Below are 16,979 nucleotides of genomic sequence, written 5' to 3'. Positions count from 1 at the left end.
ACAAACTATATCCAAGTCAACAAGAATTATCAATGTAAGTTCCCTCTCCCCTAGATCCTTTATACCCAACACAAAAACCTTTCCAATCACCACAAGGAACACAAAACATTATGAGTCAGTAGATTCAGAACAGCAAGTCTGACAGGAATAAAAACAATTAAGTTCCTACATGATTTTATCGATCCATTCAATAATGTTATCATATATATGAGACGTTTGGATTAGACAAAGTTTTTCTTCAGTTCGGGAGATTTCTATGTCTGTGGTATAGTGATTTTAGTAACCTCATATTCTATATGTATGTCATTTATAATGAAAAACAAACCACCTCTTTCAATATTTATGTAATTTAAACAAAAAACTTTTCTAGACATGATACATAAACTTTCAAAAGATGAAATCTCAGGTTTTTAAAAAGAATTTCTAATTTCATTTGATGCAAAATGCCTGACTAGAGCTTTGAGATTTATTGCACTTTAAATGGTTTCATAAACCTGCTTATCAATGACTACTTGGTCTCGGGTGTTATGGAGAGGAGTAAAACTGATGATGGGTCACCAAGATAAGACTCCCTGCTGACCTACATGCTAAGATTAAGACTCCCTGCTGACCTTCACACTAAGATTAAGACTGCCAGGTGACCTGAGATATTTGTTGGGGGCTATATGCAACTGATGTTGTACTTGGTGACCTCTTTACTATCAGTACCTGTGTATCTTTATCAGAGCAGGATTAATCAGGTGTAAACAGGCTTGTTTTGAACCACCAATAACACTCCCACATGTACAAACAGAGCTTACTCAACTCTTTTTATTCTTTATTAATTTGAACTTCCATGTGGCTAATATATATTTGAACTAATGATCACCATTTGTCATCCAGTCAAGTCCCACAGCAATACCTTACCATATGGTACTTACATATCTATGTCCCCAGTTGTTGTCTTGTCAAGTCTTACAAAAATACCCAACAGTACAGTACTTACATATCTATGTCCCCAGTTGTCGTCTTGTCAAGTCTCACAACAATACCTTACCATATGGTACTGACAAATTTGTGTCCCCAATTGTCGTCTTGTTAAGTCTCACAAAAATACCCAATAGTACAGAACTCAAATATTTGTGTCCCCAGTTGTCGTCTTGTCAAGTCCCACAATAATACCCAACAGTATGGTACTTACGTATTTGTGTCCCCAGTTGTCGTCTTGTCAAGTCCCACAATAATACCCAACAGTATGGTACTTATGTATTTGTGTCCCCAGTTGTCGTCTTGTCAAGTCCCACAATAATACCCAGCAGTATAGTACTTACGTATTTGTGCAGCTCCTCCTCATCGTCCATCGTTTCGTAGGAAGGCATGTTGGTCTTGTCTCCCTGACAACAAGAAAATAAATAATTTTTACCATAGTTACAGACTACATTACAAACCTTAAATCTATTATCAGACATACTGTAATGAAAAAAATAAAAAGAGAAGAAGTTGTTGTTTCATTTGATACAGTTAGTACTGCATCCTTTCCTGTTCCTCTGGTACAGTAATACTTCTTTTCTTTAATGTTATTCAGCCATCTTCTTTAATTTGACTTTTTTATTTTCCTATCATCTCAGTCCACTGAAACTGCACTAAAGCACCTTAATTTCACAAATCCAGCACCAAACAGTTGTTGTGCTCTGCTGATGTTCATACTAAGTGATACAGCAGTCCACGAGACTTAGCCTCATCAAAAATGTTTTTTTCTGGAGACAAAGTCAGAGATGTTAACAGTAAGTAGGTACCTGATCTTCCGTCACTCTGTCACAAAACTTGGCATCCTTGATATAGATATAGAGAGAGGAAATCACCATTCCTTTGTTGGTTTGTAACAAACACCTACACTTAAAACTTCAGCCTCTACGTAACGAACGACAGAAATGTAATATAAAGGTAAGAAAACGATATGTACAGTCAAAGCAGATGTTCAAATTTATTTTTATCTTACATTTTTTCCTAAGAAGATTGAGCAACTTCTTACCCCAATGTTTTACATCTGGAAATTCTAAACAATGCATTGCTCAGTCTTATTACAAGCCTTGTCAACTTGAGGTGTTTTGAAGCTTTACGATTGTGTTTCCTTTGTCATTGTCTATGATATTTTACCTTTTTTTACACAAATCTGATTAAAGATTCTAACTTGTGTAGTTTTAATTTTCCAAAAAAAGTTTTTGCACCATGTTTTTGTCCATAAATGATATTACTACCAAAAGTTGTGATAACTGGACCCCTGTATATGGATGCCACCTGGTGGCCTCACCTCAGTGCCTTAAAGTACATAATGCTATTATTAGTCATTATGTACCTGAACTTCTTGAAGAACAGTAGCAATATATTCTTAGTCAAGGAAATCCCAGTGAGAAACCATTAGTGAACACAGAATTAAACTATACAAGGGTTGACTAGCTTTATGGAATAAAGACATGTTAACCAGACACAAATTTTGGCACGTCTCTTCTGATCTACAAAATATAAATGTTTTGTACTGAATAAAAAAACAAATGTTTCTTAAAGTAATATTATTTAGATTTCAAAACATTATGGTTTAGTCAGAAAACATGATGAGTGGTTGATGAAAGGTGTCTACTTCCTGTTGATTACAGGACTCTGAGCAGCCATCTTTGTCCTGACCCCGGGACGTCTCACTGATACAACAGTACTATAATATTACACACAAGTTAACATTTGAAGATTTGTGAGAAAATGTTTCCTTTTTCATTTTGGCTTTCTAATTTGCTTATATAATATTACCAGTTTAACACAAATTTTGTTGATTCCCATTATTCTCCAAGTCATTGATAACAAACTTCATTTCAGACAAAAATTCTGATGATTTAGAATTAAGCATTATATCTATGCATTATAATTTCATATCTGACACCGATAGAACTGGACACCAACCATGTTGACGGAGTCCATGCCAGTCGACTCAACCTTACAAATTTAATGTAAAATTCCTTTTAATGTTGAACAACATTGTAATATTATCTGAAACACTTTTTGCACAGTAAAGCAATTACAGTACAAGATATTGATAAGCAGGTTGTGTTGTACTTAGTTAGAGTACACACTGTAATTCTACAGAGAGTTGCCCTGGGTGTCCACCTTGGAAACATCTGCTCCATTGAGAGATGATATACCTCAAAATCAGTTTAAAAGTTCAACAAACTGTTTGGAAAGATATAAAACCTAAGGTAGTTTGAACTTGACCTTGACCTTTGATTTGAAACCACGGCAACATGAACACATAAAAAATGTTTACTATCTCGATACTGCCAACTCACGCAGAACAAGGAAGGATTTTTAACATCATAAAGGACACACATTAAAAAAAATTCAGATATTGAAGAATTTACATATATCATTTTCTTGAGAGATCAAAGTCTCCTGAAAACAGGAAATTTTCCTTGAAGATTACAGCCCTGGACAGAATATCTAAACATTTGTGATATTCTGACAGCAACACATGTAAAAACTTTATGATAACTTTGAGGAATATAAACTTTGATGCCATCCTATGCATAAATATTTCATGAAAATGCATACTTTTAGTTTTTAGAGCTAGATAAGCTGCGTGGTTGTGACATGAAGCTGAATGTTTTTGATGCTCGTTAGTTTGCCTGTTGGTTCCATTGTTGTATGCTTTGTTTTCATTTCAGAACATGACATTACTTACTGGAATTGACCAAGGTTTACATAGAGGGTGTTGTTGATGAAGCAAAAGACACTTACTCCTCCAGAACACATGGTCTTATTCTCCTTGGACTTTTTCAGGAATCTCTGTGTAAATCTGTCTTTTGTTCATATTTTGCCCTAATTTTATGGAATTTGAGTTTGAATTATGATTTGGTTGCTATGTTGGTATTTTCTTGACGTTTTATCTCATGTCATTGACTCCTATCAAAGGTGATCACACTTTCACAAGTCTTCGACTCTTATCTGGCTCAAATCAAAGGTGATCACACTTTCATAACCTTTAGATACCCTCAGAAGGCTAACTGATCCAAATTCTATCTTACTGTGTGACTGAAAGGTTATTTGTGTATTGTCTTAAACATCATACTGTTGATGAGGAGAGAGAGAGGTCAACACTGTAACCTCTGCAAGTACACTGTTAGTCTGTACCTTTAGTTGCAAACAGTGACAGCATCCCACTGTTTTATAAAATACACTTTTGATAGGAAAGTCAGACACATAGGGCACATTAATGGAAGGCATATATATATATATCATACACACAGCTAGAGTTCACTGAGGTTGACATTAATATACAATTTTTGAAAACTTTCAGTCTCGGAGTCCAACAAAATAAAAGCTGGTTTCCGGTGAAGTTTCCAGCTCCTCATCTGGAGGAGTACTTATACGGGATGAAACTTCATAGGCCACAGAACAACAGGAAAAACAGAAAGTTCTGGAATTTCTTCTCTCTAAATTCTATAAACAGTGTCTATTATTTGTCTGTAGAACTAATGGGTGTGGGTGGTGTAGAAATAACACTCTCTTTAACATAGATGTCTGGGATTCCATTCTGTGGACGGATATGAAAAGGTATGGGTCACCTGCCTGAACATGTGAATTTTCCACAATTAAAGCTCTTTCGTGCTTCAAGTCAGGCCAACAAGATTGTTTAATATAAGTTGAAAAAACTTGGCTGGTAAAGTTTAAGGCAACGTTAACTAATAAGAGTAGAAAAGTCAAAATTCCTGAGACAGTACCAGAACCTATTTTTACAAACAAAGCAGTCTTACCCTCTATCTATGAGTATACAATGTGCTTTATGAATTTGTTTCAATATTATAACCATTCCAACAGATTTTCTCCCATTGATATATAATAAATAAACAGCACCTGACAAACTGCAGGCTAAACTCTGATAGACAAAACCCTCTAATTTCCTGGAGGTATAAATTGGCTCACAGGAGATCCACACATGGCTGAGGGAGCTGGTAAACATCTACAGTCTTATCTATTCCCAAATCTCCCCAATCTCATCAAATGATAGTGTACATTTCTCAGTGTTTGATCACTTTTTACAGCATGCATCAATCTGCTATATTACGGAGTTTTAAGTGAAATTAAACTGTCCTGTCTTAATTACTTCTTTAGGAGAGATTCATTTGTCAGTAGACTTTCAATGGATTTCAAAACAAAAAGAATTAGAATTGAACAGTTTCATGAAAAAAAAAAATTTTGAAAAGTCAAAGAAAAAAAAAATTCAATATCACAATACAGCAAAGTCCTACATCATAAATATTGTTTACTAAAACCTGACTTAAAGATCAATGTTTTCTATACTCAGCCAATTTATTCTGATGTAAGATTAAATATGAAAGGTTAAGAAATATTCCCAGAACTACTACAGTAGTATATTGTTTCGTCAAACTCTCTGACATGAACTAGCAACCTGTTTCAAATAGATGTACCTATACTGAGTTTTCTAATGTGTGATGTCATATATTGTTATGACAACAATATGACATAACCATCCAATCAGTGACCTCTTGTCTTGAAAATCAATTTACTTAACAATATAGCTTATTTCTAAATATCTGTCTGTCCACCGAAGATAAACAGCCCACAAAAATTACCTTGTAAGAAGTAAAATTCCTTGATTAGCAAGCTCCTTGAAATTCAAAAGTTTCCAGACAACACTTCAGCATCAATTTCCACTAAAACCAGATCCGTGCCTGCTGGTTCAGGATACACAATAGACCACAAGACTTTAGTGGTTTGTTTTTTCTTACATTTTCTGTCTACTCTATCTTTCAGAGCCAGAAAGTTGTAAGAAACGTGTGCTTTCTGTGTGCATGTTGAAGTGTGTACAACTGTGTACACAGGTATGTGTAATACTTGGCACACACAGACCTAAGGCATGCACATGCTTTACTCTACCAAACTGTATACTTGTTGTTCATATGAATCAATTCACAAATATGTCAACACTTGTAAATGAATTTAATACAGGGTTATTTTCTGACACATTCTTCATCCAATCAAATGTATTTTTAACCTGCCAATTAGGTAACATGGTAGCTGTTAAGGAATTTAGGCCAGTGGTAATTTGAATTAGGTATGAGAGGAAAAGACGGGTGAAGCTTTCATAAAGCAGCAGGCTAGAAAGAATGTACATAGAGACCCACTCAGGGTATAGACAGCATCTCCATCAGAATCATTGTAATGATTAACCCAAAGATACAGGTACAGGTTACCATAGTAACATCATAATAATCCACCCATAGACAAATATCTAGGTACAGGTTACCATAGTAACATCAAAATAATCCATCCATAGACAAATATCTAGGTACAGGTTACCATAGTAACATCAAAATAATCCATCCATAGACAAATATCTAGGTACAGGTTACCATAGTAACATCAAAATAATCCATCCATAGCAAATATCTAGATACATGTTACCATAGTATCGTCATAGTAATCTAACCATAGACAAATATCTAGGTACAGGTTACCATAGTAACATCAAAATAATCCATCCATAGCAAATACCTAGATACATGTTACCATATAATCATCATAGTAATCCACCCATAGACAAATATCTAGGTACAGGTTACCATAGTAACATCAAAATAATCCACCCATAGCAAATATCAAATATCCATAGTACAGGTTCCACCCATAGACAAACATCTAGGTACATGTTACCATAGTAATCCAACCATAGACAAATATCTAGGTACAGGTTACCATAGTAACATCAAAATAATCCACCCATAGCAAATATCTAGATACACGCTACCATAGTATCGTCATAGTAATCCACCCATAGACAAACATCAAGGTACATGTTACCATAGTAACATCATAATAATCCATACATCAACAATAACGTACTGTACAACAATTGACTTGCATGAGAGTTTTATTTTCACTGATATTTCCTTACGATCAATAAACTTTTAAAATTTTTTTGTACTAATGAATTTGTTAATATTATCTAAAGAGAAACTTAAAGCATTATGGTACATCTAAAAATGTAAATTTTAAGTCAAGACACGAAAGCGCAGACAGGACTGATAAAAGAATTCAGAGAAACATTTACAATGGGTAAAATACGGTCTAGTCTGTAAATATATTTGTGGTGATTACTTTTACCGCTGTCTGTTAATTAAGATTACAGACGATTGCCAAGTACCTACATGTACAGATTTCCTGCCAACTTGCATAACTTCTAGGTTTTCCTTGAAGAACTTCTTTCTTTCAAAAAACGTACATGAAACAACTTAAATCTAAAAATACAAACCCTTTGCTTAAAAGAAGATGTAGAAAAAAAAACAAATATTTTAACAAAAACAAAAAAGAATTATCATAAACAACTTTTGTTGCAGCATTGATTTGATAATTCCATTCATTCCTTTACTTCATGTTACTGAGATGAGCTTATTCAATAGTAACAGAAATGAAACCAATCCGTGAGTGAAAATGATCTAACTGCAGGCCCTATTGATGGTCTTGGCACAAGTTCCTAAAATCCAAACCCAGGTGCGTTGAAGCCACATACCTCTAGAAAATTGTCTATCTTATTGCATCTAAGATTCAAAGATATCCTGCTTCAAAATCATAATACGACTAGATTAAAAAAGGGGAAAAAAATTAATTTGTCTAACACAGGCATAGAAGAGGTCCAGTCTAGTACCCAGGAAGTTAGAATATATCTGCTGACAAATGGCCAATGTCATTTGTTTCTACTGGTGTCGTCTACTGTACAAGAAATCTAATTTAATACAACCAGTCCTTATCTAGAGAGTTGTGAAAGTGTTGTCAGTTCAAGCCATATACACTTAAACCTGTTGAAGTAAGTAAACCTAACAGAAGTGAAACTTTGGTGTTAACTGGGCCAACAATGTAGGATACACAGATATATGACAAACTTATAAATTCTCAATTTAATTAACTTTGCAATGACAACTCCTTGCTGTTGTAATTGCGGGATTTCTATCCAACCTGTTGTAAAAGTTGATTACCTAGGTAAGAGACATCAATGGTTGTTCCAACAGAGTGTGAATATTTGGCTATGAAATTTCATTTGGTTTAATCAATTGTACAAATAAGGACATTTCATTTTGACAGACATTCTACAAACGTCCTGTACAGGAGTTCAACAATCTTCCTGTAGACCTCTGAGGGGAGATGTGGCTTAGTGGTGTTCTCCTAACATCCTGTAGATCTCTGAGGAGAACAGCTACAGTGTGGAGAACACTGACTGTGTGAGGTGTTCTTCTAACATCCTGTAGACCTCTGAGGAGAACATCTACAGTGTGGAGAACACTGACTGTGTGAGGTGTTCTTCTAACTTCCTGTAGACCTCTGAGGAGAATATCTACAGTGTGGAGAACACTGACTGTGTGAGGTGTTCTTCTAACTTCCTGAAGACCTCTGAGGAGAACAGCTACGGTGTGGTGTTCTCCTAACTTCCTGAAGACCTCTAAGGAGAACTGTAACATCCCCAGAGATCATTCTTCATGTTCCCTGTATATTTCTGGCATTCAATGTTGCTCCATAAATGTCTGTACCAATTTGTTCAATGGCGTCAGATACACATGTTCTCTAAGGAGGTGGCTACATCCAACAAGGCATATAAACTGATATAACAAGACCAGTATGTATTGAATTACCATCCTATATGTATGCTTGGTCAGTAGGTTGCTTGGTTAGTTTGGGGTTTTCTGCTCAAGGATATCCACAGATGACCTCAGGGATAACTTAAGATCACTTTCATAACATCATCTCACAGAGTATTAAAACATGGACATTGTAGTATGACACTCCCTCCACACACGGTTAAACTGATTCTTAACAGCAACCAGTCTATAAACCACAAATTTGATAGAAGCTGGTTTGGGAGAATACTGATGAACAGTTACTGACAGTGACAGGCAGTTGATTGTTACTCTCTTGTGAAGAGAATAAAGACAATGTGAGCATGCAGGGTTATACATTTAGATATATCCCCCATCCCCTTATCTTTTACTCCTCATCTTTATCAATTGAAGGATTAAACTGTTACAGATGAGATATCTTGCACACAGACTTTTTATTTCAAAGTCGATCGATGGTGACCTTTGACCTTTAACCTCAACCACTGACCACCAAAAAAGTGTAGGCCTTGCTAATATGATGTGGATATGAACTAAATCTATCCTTGGGTTCATGAAATATCTCAGACCTTTGACCTTTAACCTTGACCCAGTGATCACCATAATCTAATAAGGTGTAAACCTTGGTAAGATGATGCCATGGTATAAATATGAATTACATGAATATGTGTCTATGGGTTCATGAGGTTACCATGGATACACAAAGTGATTACTACATATAAACCGCCAAACCCACCCAACCCCCCACAGTGGAGGGTATTCTATCATATCCAGTGCTTAATCAGTATTCAGGCCTAGTCAACTCCATTTATAAAGTCACTATTGTTACAATGAATACAACTTTAATTAACACAGCCTTCTGCGACTGAAATTGTCCAAAAAATATTTGAGCAACTTCTGTTTGATTGATTGATTGAATTTGACAGACTTGTTTTGGTTCTATATATGACCAGTAAGTAATCACATCTCAGAACAGCAGTATAAGAAACTCCCCTTACATTCCCAGTGTTGTATAGATGGTTTTGTTGACAACAGCTGAAGCCAATATTCTATATCATATACCTTGTTGTGAAATGCCAAGAAATACAAGGCCTTTATCATTAGTCTTACACAATTTTACACCCTGTAATAACCAAAACCATTACTGTATAGATTAAGCATATCAACAATCTCCGCACACACAACTTCTGTAAACTGAATCTCCGTGTTATTGCCTGCATGGAAATTGCATAATATTTCATTTTTATTCTTTTGATTTTGTCAGTGTTGTAGTTTAGCTGTGTGTATAGCCGTCCTTTCTCACACATCCCAGCCTGCAGGCCAGACCAGAAACAATGATCCGCCTACATCTTCCTCATTTCTCAGACGCCAAACATTATTATAAAACAACTTCTACACTCTCAGGTGCCCATCAGAGGTGCCATGAATAGAGATCGGAATGACCAAGGTACAAACCATCAAAACAAACTGACAGAGATGGATCACACATAAGCATACACCTCTCTGTTGTTCCTTTTGTCAATGTATAATGAATACAAGGCTTTGGCATTAGGTTTGTATATGTGGGGGGTGACTTACACAATAAATTCTCTGATTACACATACAAATTATTGAAAATCTTGCTTTTTCTTCTCACAGTTGGTAAGATCTCTGATTCAGCTGACAACTCTTCGTTCAATAAAAAGCACCTCAAAAACTTAGCGAGATGGTTCACAGAGATTGGTAATTATCTTCTGAAGCACCTGTCACCCATCTATGTTTGTGAATGATTATGACATTGTTGTTTTGCTGAAGTGTCACCTCAAATACTGTCTTTCCTTTTGGGGGAGGTCTTTATTTAACCTTTACATAATGACAGCTTGTTTTACATTCTCATCTTAAAAGACTGTTATAATCATTCAGAGAGGATGACATCATTTCTTTATTAAGATATTGTTTTCTGTTTCAATGTATTCTCAAAGCTCAATAAGATTAATTATAAGTTCTATGTTTGCTCTTCAGCACACACATCATAAAATCTACCGAACAGAAAACCACCCATACTTTGATTTTACCCCAAAAGTTCGATAAATACGTAAGCTGAAGTTTTTACCTTAAAACTTTGGTAATTACGTCAGCTAAAGTTATGTGTCAGTCTTAAGAGATGTTTGGAGTATGTGCATGTGTCAGACATTCCTCAATATGTAACACAAGGCAAAATAAGTAGCTATCTTGACCTGGTGACCTACTTAATCTCCATCAAGGTCATTCAGTGCTTGTGTTTTGTTTTGACAGCAGACAAACACATGTATCACTAATAATAATTCTCAAGGGTTACGGACCCGTTAAAAGGAACAAGAGTGTCTTTCTCCCTAATCCTTTATACCCATAGTAAAAACTTAAGTAAAAGACATCATAAGTTGTATGAAGTAATTTGCCTTAACCCTTTGATTTTTGTTTCGTTACAATAAAGTACATGTTTGAATGACCAACAAACATCATGACCAAAAAAAAGATAAGTAATTAATTTACCAAACATTTTTTATAGTACCACTAAGTACAGATGTAAATCTGTTTCATTGGGTTGTGAGCAGTTTTCTGCTCTTTACTTAGGGTAAGGAAGCTATATAGTTGTGTGGAATTTGTTTACATCTTGTTGCCATGGTAATGTGACTTCCTACAGACTAAGACAGGCCTGAGGTAAGTAATCTCATTATAACCCCATTACCATACCAGCACTGTCTATACCCTACACAGAACATTCACTGGAAAGTTAATAAACAAATTACAAGGTTAACTAGGAATGGATCAGGCAGTTAAAGGCTAGTAAAGGTTGGGTTAGGACAAGTTAAATCAGCAGTTGTACTACTTTCTTAGCACAAGTTATCCAGTAAATATAGCACCAATATGTATTTACAAGCTGCCCTACTTCTATGCTAATATATCCCAAAGTTTTATTACAACTCCAGTTTATATCCAGACCAGGATCCTCTAAAACAAAAACTATAAAATTCTGAAATTCAATTGTGATGTTGTATTGCATCAAGGACAACAATATTGTCAGATTTAAAATCATTATTATGATAATTTTCCATATTGTACGAACTATTACAGAGGTTATAAGATACTATCACACAGGTTACTGTATGTTTCTATCACACAGGTTACTGTAGGTTTCTGTGTGTACTATAAGTAACAGTCCTTTCCCCTCTTGTCATCACACTAATTCAGGAAGCAGGTTGTCAATATATAATGTATCTTTGTAGTAACTCAAGTCACTGAATGCAGTGTACATAAACACATAAATGTTTATTTCTCTCACTACACATCACTTTCCCATAAATCAAAAGCATCCCTCTTCATTATTACATTAAATTCATTACAGGGCTCATAAAGGGAAACCATAAAAACAGTACCAGACTTAGGCCTCATTTTCTGATTTGAAGTCGTAACTCAATCTGATCACATAAATACAAGCTAAACGTATAAATTAGATGTAAGAATTAACTGATCTTTACAGGAACCAGTACACAAAGCCTGTAGTTACAGATTTGAACACTGTGACTAATTCCTGCACTATTTCAATACTTCCCTTCAATAGGCCTCCATTGGACATTTTTGGAAGAACATTTTGTATGTAAGCTGATGCTCCCAGAAGGAGGAAGATAAACAAACTTTGCCAGTACACAGCACTATCATCAGCTGGTGTGGTAGATGTTCTCAAACCAAACAGGTTTCACTTACCAGCACTACTATTTTGTCATCATGTAATTTTTATTGGAACGTCAATCTAACAGAAAAATTCAAAACCGTTGAACTCAAATAAGTTGAAATAGATAACAATGTACATAAGTTTGAATTCAAAATTGAGTCCAAAGAATTTCAGGAACACTTACTACCAGAGAAGCAGCCTCATTATGGAGTGAGAGAATTGAGCTGAACATACCACTGGCAAGACACCTGTCTCATTCACCTGTCTAAATGTACTGGCTGACAGACAGCCCCCTCTATAATCTGACCCCACCCTTTCTTTTCACTAACAATACCCCTACCCTATCTAAATCAACCCCCTTCAATATCTCACCTTGCCCTAATTCTGTCAATACCATTTCTTCATCTCAACTGTATAATTCCAACCCTTCACTGTTCCGTACAAAAGTACAAAGGTTATTATTACAAATATGGTGGGGACAAGGTATAGGTAATTGGCTGGGTTACCTACAGGGTGAGGAAAGGGTAAAGTTACAGACAGGGTACAAGGAGGGAGAGGGGAGTAAGGGGTAAGGTTATAGACAGGGCACTGGAAGGTGGAGAGGAGAAAGGGGTAAAGTTACAGACAGGGTATTTGGCAGAAGAAGGGGAGAAAAGAATTAAGGTTACAGAAAGGGTACTGAGAGGGAGAAGGGAGGAGGGAAAGGGGTAAGGTTATGGACAGGGTAGTGGGAGGGGGAGGGGAGGAGGGAAAGGGGTAAGGTTATGGACAGGGTAGTGGGAGGGGAAGGGGAGGAGGGAAAGGGGTAGGGTTATGGACTGGGTACTGGGAGGAATAGGGGAGAAAGGGGTAAGGTCATGGACAGGGTACTGGGAGGGGGAGTGGGTGATGGGAGAAGGGGTAAAACTATGGACAGGGTACTGGAAGTGGGTTTCAGAGGGTTGTGATTAAGAACAAGGTGGTAGGGAGGTATATGAAGTTGGCTGTGACAGTAGTGTGTATAAAGGCAGATGGTTGATCAAGGACTGGTGTAAGTAAACAAAGTATAGATGTTAGGGATAGTGAGGAACTAATCCATTACCTAGGATGTATCTGTTAAAGATCAGCATAATGATAACAAACATATCCACCCACCATTGTAAACCAGATTTAGGTCTAACACTGTAATACAGTCAAACTATACTATACCCACCCACCATTGTATACCAGATTTAGGTCTAACACTGTAATACAGTCAAACTATACTATATCCACCCACCATTGTATACCAGATTTAGGTCTAACACTGTAATACAGTCACACTATACTATACTCACCCACCATTGTATACCAGATTTAGGTCTAACACTGTAATACAGTCAAACTATACTATACCCACCCACCATTGTATACCAGATTCAGGTATAACACTGTAATACAGTCAAACTGTTTTTATAATGTACCCACCAACCATTGTATACCAGATTCAGGTCTAACACTGTAATACAGTCAAACTGTTTTTGTAATGTACCCACCAACACATGTATACCAGATTCAGGTCTAACACTGTAATACAGTCAAACTGTTTGTATAATGTACCCAACCACCATTGTATACCAGATTCAGGTCTAACACTGTAATACAGTCAAACTGTTTTTATAATGTACCCACCAACCATTGTATACCAGATTCAGGTCTAACACTGTAATACAGTCAAACTGTTTTTATAATGTACCCACCAACCATTGTATACCAGATTCAGGTCTAACACTGTAATACAGTCAAACTGTTTTTATAAGGTACCCCCACCATTGTATACCAGATTCAGGTCTATGTCAGGTCCCACATTGTATACCAGATTCAGGTCTAACACCCACCCACCATTGTATACCAGATTCAGGTCTAACACTGTAATACAGTCAAACTGTTTTTATAATGTACCCACCCACCATTGTATACCAGATTCAGGTCTAACACTGTAATACAGTCAAACTGTTTTTATAATGTACCCACCCACCATTGTACACCAGATTCAGGTCTAACACTGTAATACAGTCAAACTGTTTTTATAATGTACCCACCCACCATTGTATACCAGATTTAGGTCTAACACTGTAATACAGTCAAACTGTTTTTATAATGTACCCTCCCACCGTTGTATACCAGATTCAGGTCTTACACTGTCAAATTCTTATTCTTGACTTTTGCCTTCAATTCCTCAGTCAGTGCCCTTGACCAAGACCTTGAGTTCCCATCTTCAGTCTTAACCCTTGACTTTTGCCTACAGTTCCTAAGTCAGTACCCTTTACCATTGAGTTCCCATCTTCAGTCTTTACCTTTGACTTTTGTCTACAGTTCCTCGGTCAGTACCCTTTACCATTGAGTTCCCATCTTCAGTGTTACTATAGCTTTGCCTGTATCTATCTATTACCTTCAGTTCCCACCCTAAGAAGTGTGTTTGTGAGTATAGATTTACACCAAACACACATTAGTAGGATAAGGACTATCTGGCCAGCGGTAATTGGCCATGTTAATTAAGGAGAATGCCTACAGAACATGATAATTACCTCAACAGTAGCCAGCTAAGACATCTAACCTTCTTCAACCCATACATTCACACACTTACCTACCAATACACCTGGATAAGTAACCAATACAGCTTCTATTATCACACAATATTCTAAGTTCTACATCTGTATCTTCATTCTGTACAAAAAATCTTATCCTCAAAGGTTTGTAAAGATTGGTGTATAAATCACATTACATGAAGTGGTTGGGTTGGTTTTCTGGGGCTTTTTTCTGAATCATTAAATTCCAAGTGCAGAAACAAATTAATTATATTTCTATGCAGTAGAAGTGTATGAACAGCCTTAATTTTTCATTCCAGAGAAAAAAGATACAGAAAGTTCAGGAAATAATTAGAATAAACCTGACTAAAATCACACACTTATATGATGATAATTTCCAATTCCTCTGACCCTGTCTGTTATGGAGCTAAACAGAAAACTGTGTAATATTAACAGTTATTGATCTATGAGAGGTACATCAGAGAACTGGATAGCACCACAGAAAAGTTCTAAAACTTGTAGCATTACCGAAACACATTGCCAGGAGTCTAAAAATAACCAACCTTCTTCATAAATATTATCATGTTGATCATAAAAAGTGATTCAGACATTTTCTATAATGAATTAAAACAACTTACCACTTACTGGTGAAGCAAGTTTGTAGAAGAGTTCGAAAGTGTGTCGTGTAATAGAAGGACACGCACTAGTCAGGTAAGGGGAATGCGCTAGAGGAATCAGGTATAAAATCCACTGTTAGAATGCATGCTTGTTTGACCTTCAGGGAACGTGGTACAGAGATAATGCTACACAGTAATGGCACTATGACTGGCATAGACAACTCCTGGAGGCCTCCGTGAGATCTGTATCTATGTGAAGAGAGCCCCCTCCTCCCTCCACTATTATCAGACCCCTAGCCTTACATCACCAGTAGTAATCTGGACTTTAATATCAAATGTTTCCAATTAACAACTAATATATCTAGTTACTACTTAAACAAACATTTTACACTAACTTACCCCCACTCTTCTAGACTTGCTTCAGTCCCTGAGTGGGCGTTTTTTTAGTAAGAAAGACAAACATTTTATATGATCAAATGATAAGATAAATCCATGAAGCTGTATATTCCTGATGTTTTTAACAAACGTTTCAGTGACTTTCCTGGTCATTTTGGGAATTGACATTGAAGTGCAAATTGAGTAGATTTAGTGATATATTGGCTGAAATTTACAAATCACAGAAAGCAAATTTACCAATTTGGCAGTTTGATTGGCCAAATTTGTCTGAATTGGGTAAAGTTCGGAAAATTTTGAAATTGGGAATAACATTCATATCTAGGGTCATTTAAATAGACAGAAAAGTGCCTGTAACTAATTGACACTTTTTAGTGAATAAGAAAATCAAAAAGATTTCATTGAATCTAGGGAGGCTGAAAAGTGCCCATAATTAATTAACATTTTTTGAGTGAATTAGAGAATAAGAAAGATTTCATTGAAACTTGATAAAAATAATTTATCATGAAACACTGCATTGCATCATCTAAACTATCATTTGCCTTAATTTGTATACTCATAATGTAAAAATACATTCACTGATTTACCATTAATACTGATAAAACTTGCTCAACTGTTATCAACATCATGCCCACAACAAAACTCTGAATGATAAAACTGAAAACTTCTCACAATAAACACTTTACAACTTATCAATTCTTCAATTATTACACAGAGAAAAACAACTTTCTTTTTCTTTTTGGATATGTAGTTTGATATGTTAACAAACACTTATATCCCAGAGAGATTTTATCACTATTGCTGAGAGTGGAATTACAACCAAGTCTGACCTTTTGTGTATAACTTTAAAAAATCTGAGTGTAACTTAGATCTCGACAACCATCTGATGTCTCACTGACTACACTACAGACCACATCAATAACTGATATCATTGGTAGGAATCCCACAGTAACAAAACAGATCTCAAGCATCAAAGTCATTTCCATCTCAAAATAAAAGTGATTTATTTTCAAGAACTGTCCAAAGGATAAGATATATGTGTGATATATTTATGAGGATGTTTGTATGAATAAATAAGAAA

General features: G+C 35.9%; 1 protein-coding gene across 5 annotated transcripts in view; it reads right to left on the bottom strand.

Annotated features, from left to right (window-relative positions):
* Positions 1-15,726, bottom strand: part of LOC132553875 (smoothelin-like) — a 40,158-nt gene extending 24,432 nt beyond the window's left edge. Inside the window, exons 1-2 of one of the 5 annotated variants that reach the window (XM_060218157.1) lie at positions 15,534-15,726; positions 1,311-1,373 (exon numbers count right to left, since the gene is read on the bottom strand). In XM_060218157.1, coding sequence (XP_060074140.1) covers positions 1,311-1,358 — 48 coding nt within the window. In that variant the 5' untranslated portion in view covers positions 1,359-1,373; positions 15,534-15,726. Of the gene's footprint in view, positions 1-1,310; positions 1,374-5,618; positions 5,804-15,526 lie in introns of those variants that run through there. The other 4 variants (XM_060218155.1, XM_060218159.1, XM_060218158.1 and 1 more) reach the window with 4 other exon arrangements.
* Positions 15,727-16,979: the final 1,253 nt, after the last annotated feature.

Source organism: Ylistrum balloti, unplaced genomic scaffold (assembly GCF_031769215.1).
Source record: "Ylistrum balloti isolate Yb309-2 unplaced genomic scaffold, AGI_CSIRO_Ybal_v1 Utg370362, whole genome shotgun sequence".
Lineage (NCBI taxonomy): Eukaryota > Metazoa > Mollusca > Bivalvia > Pectinida > Pectinidae > Ylistrum > Ylistrum balloti.
The sequence above is the reverse complement of the archived record's forward strand: the minus strand, read 5'-3'. Positions and strand labels throughout refer to the sequence as shown.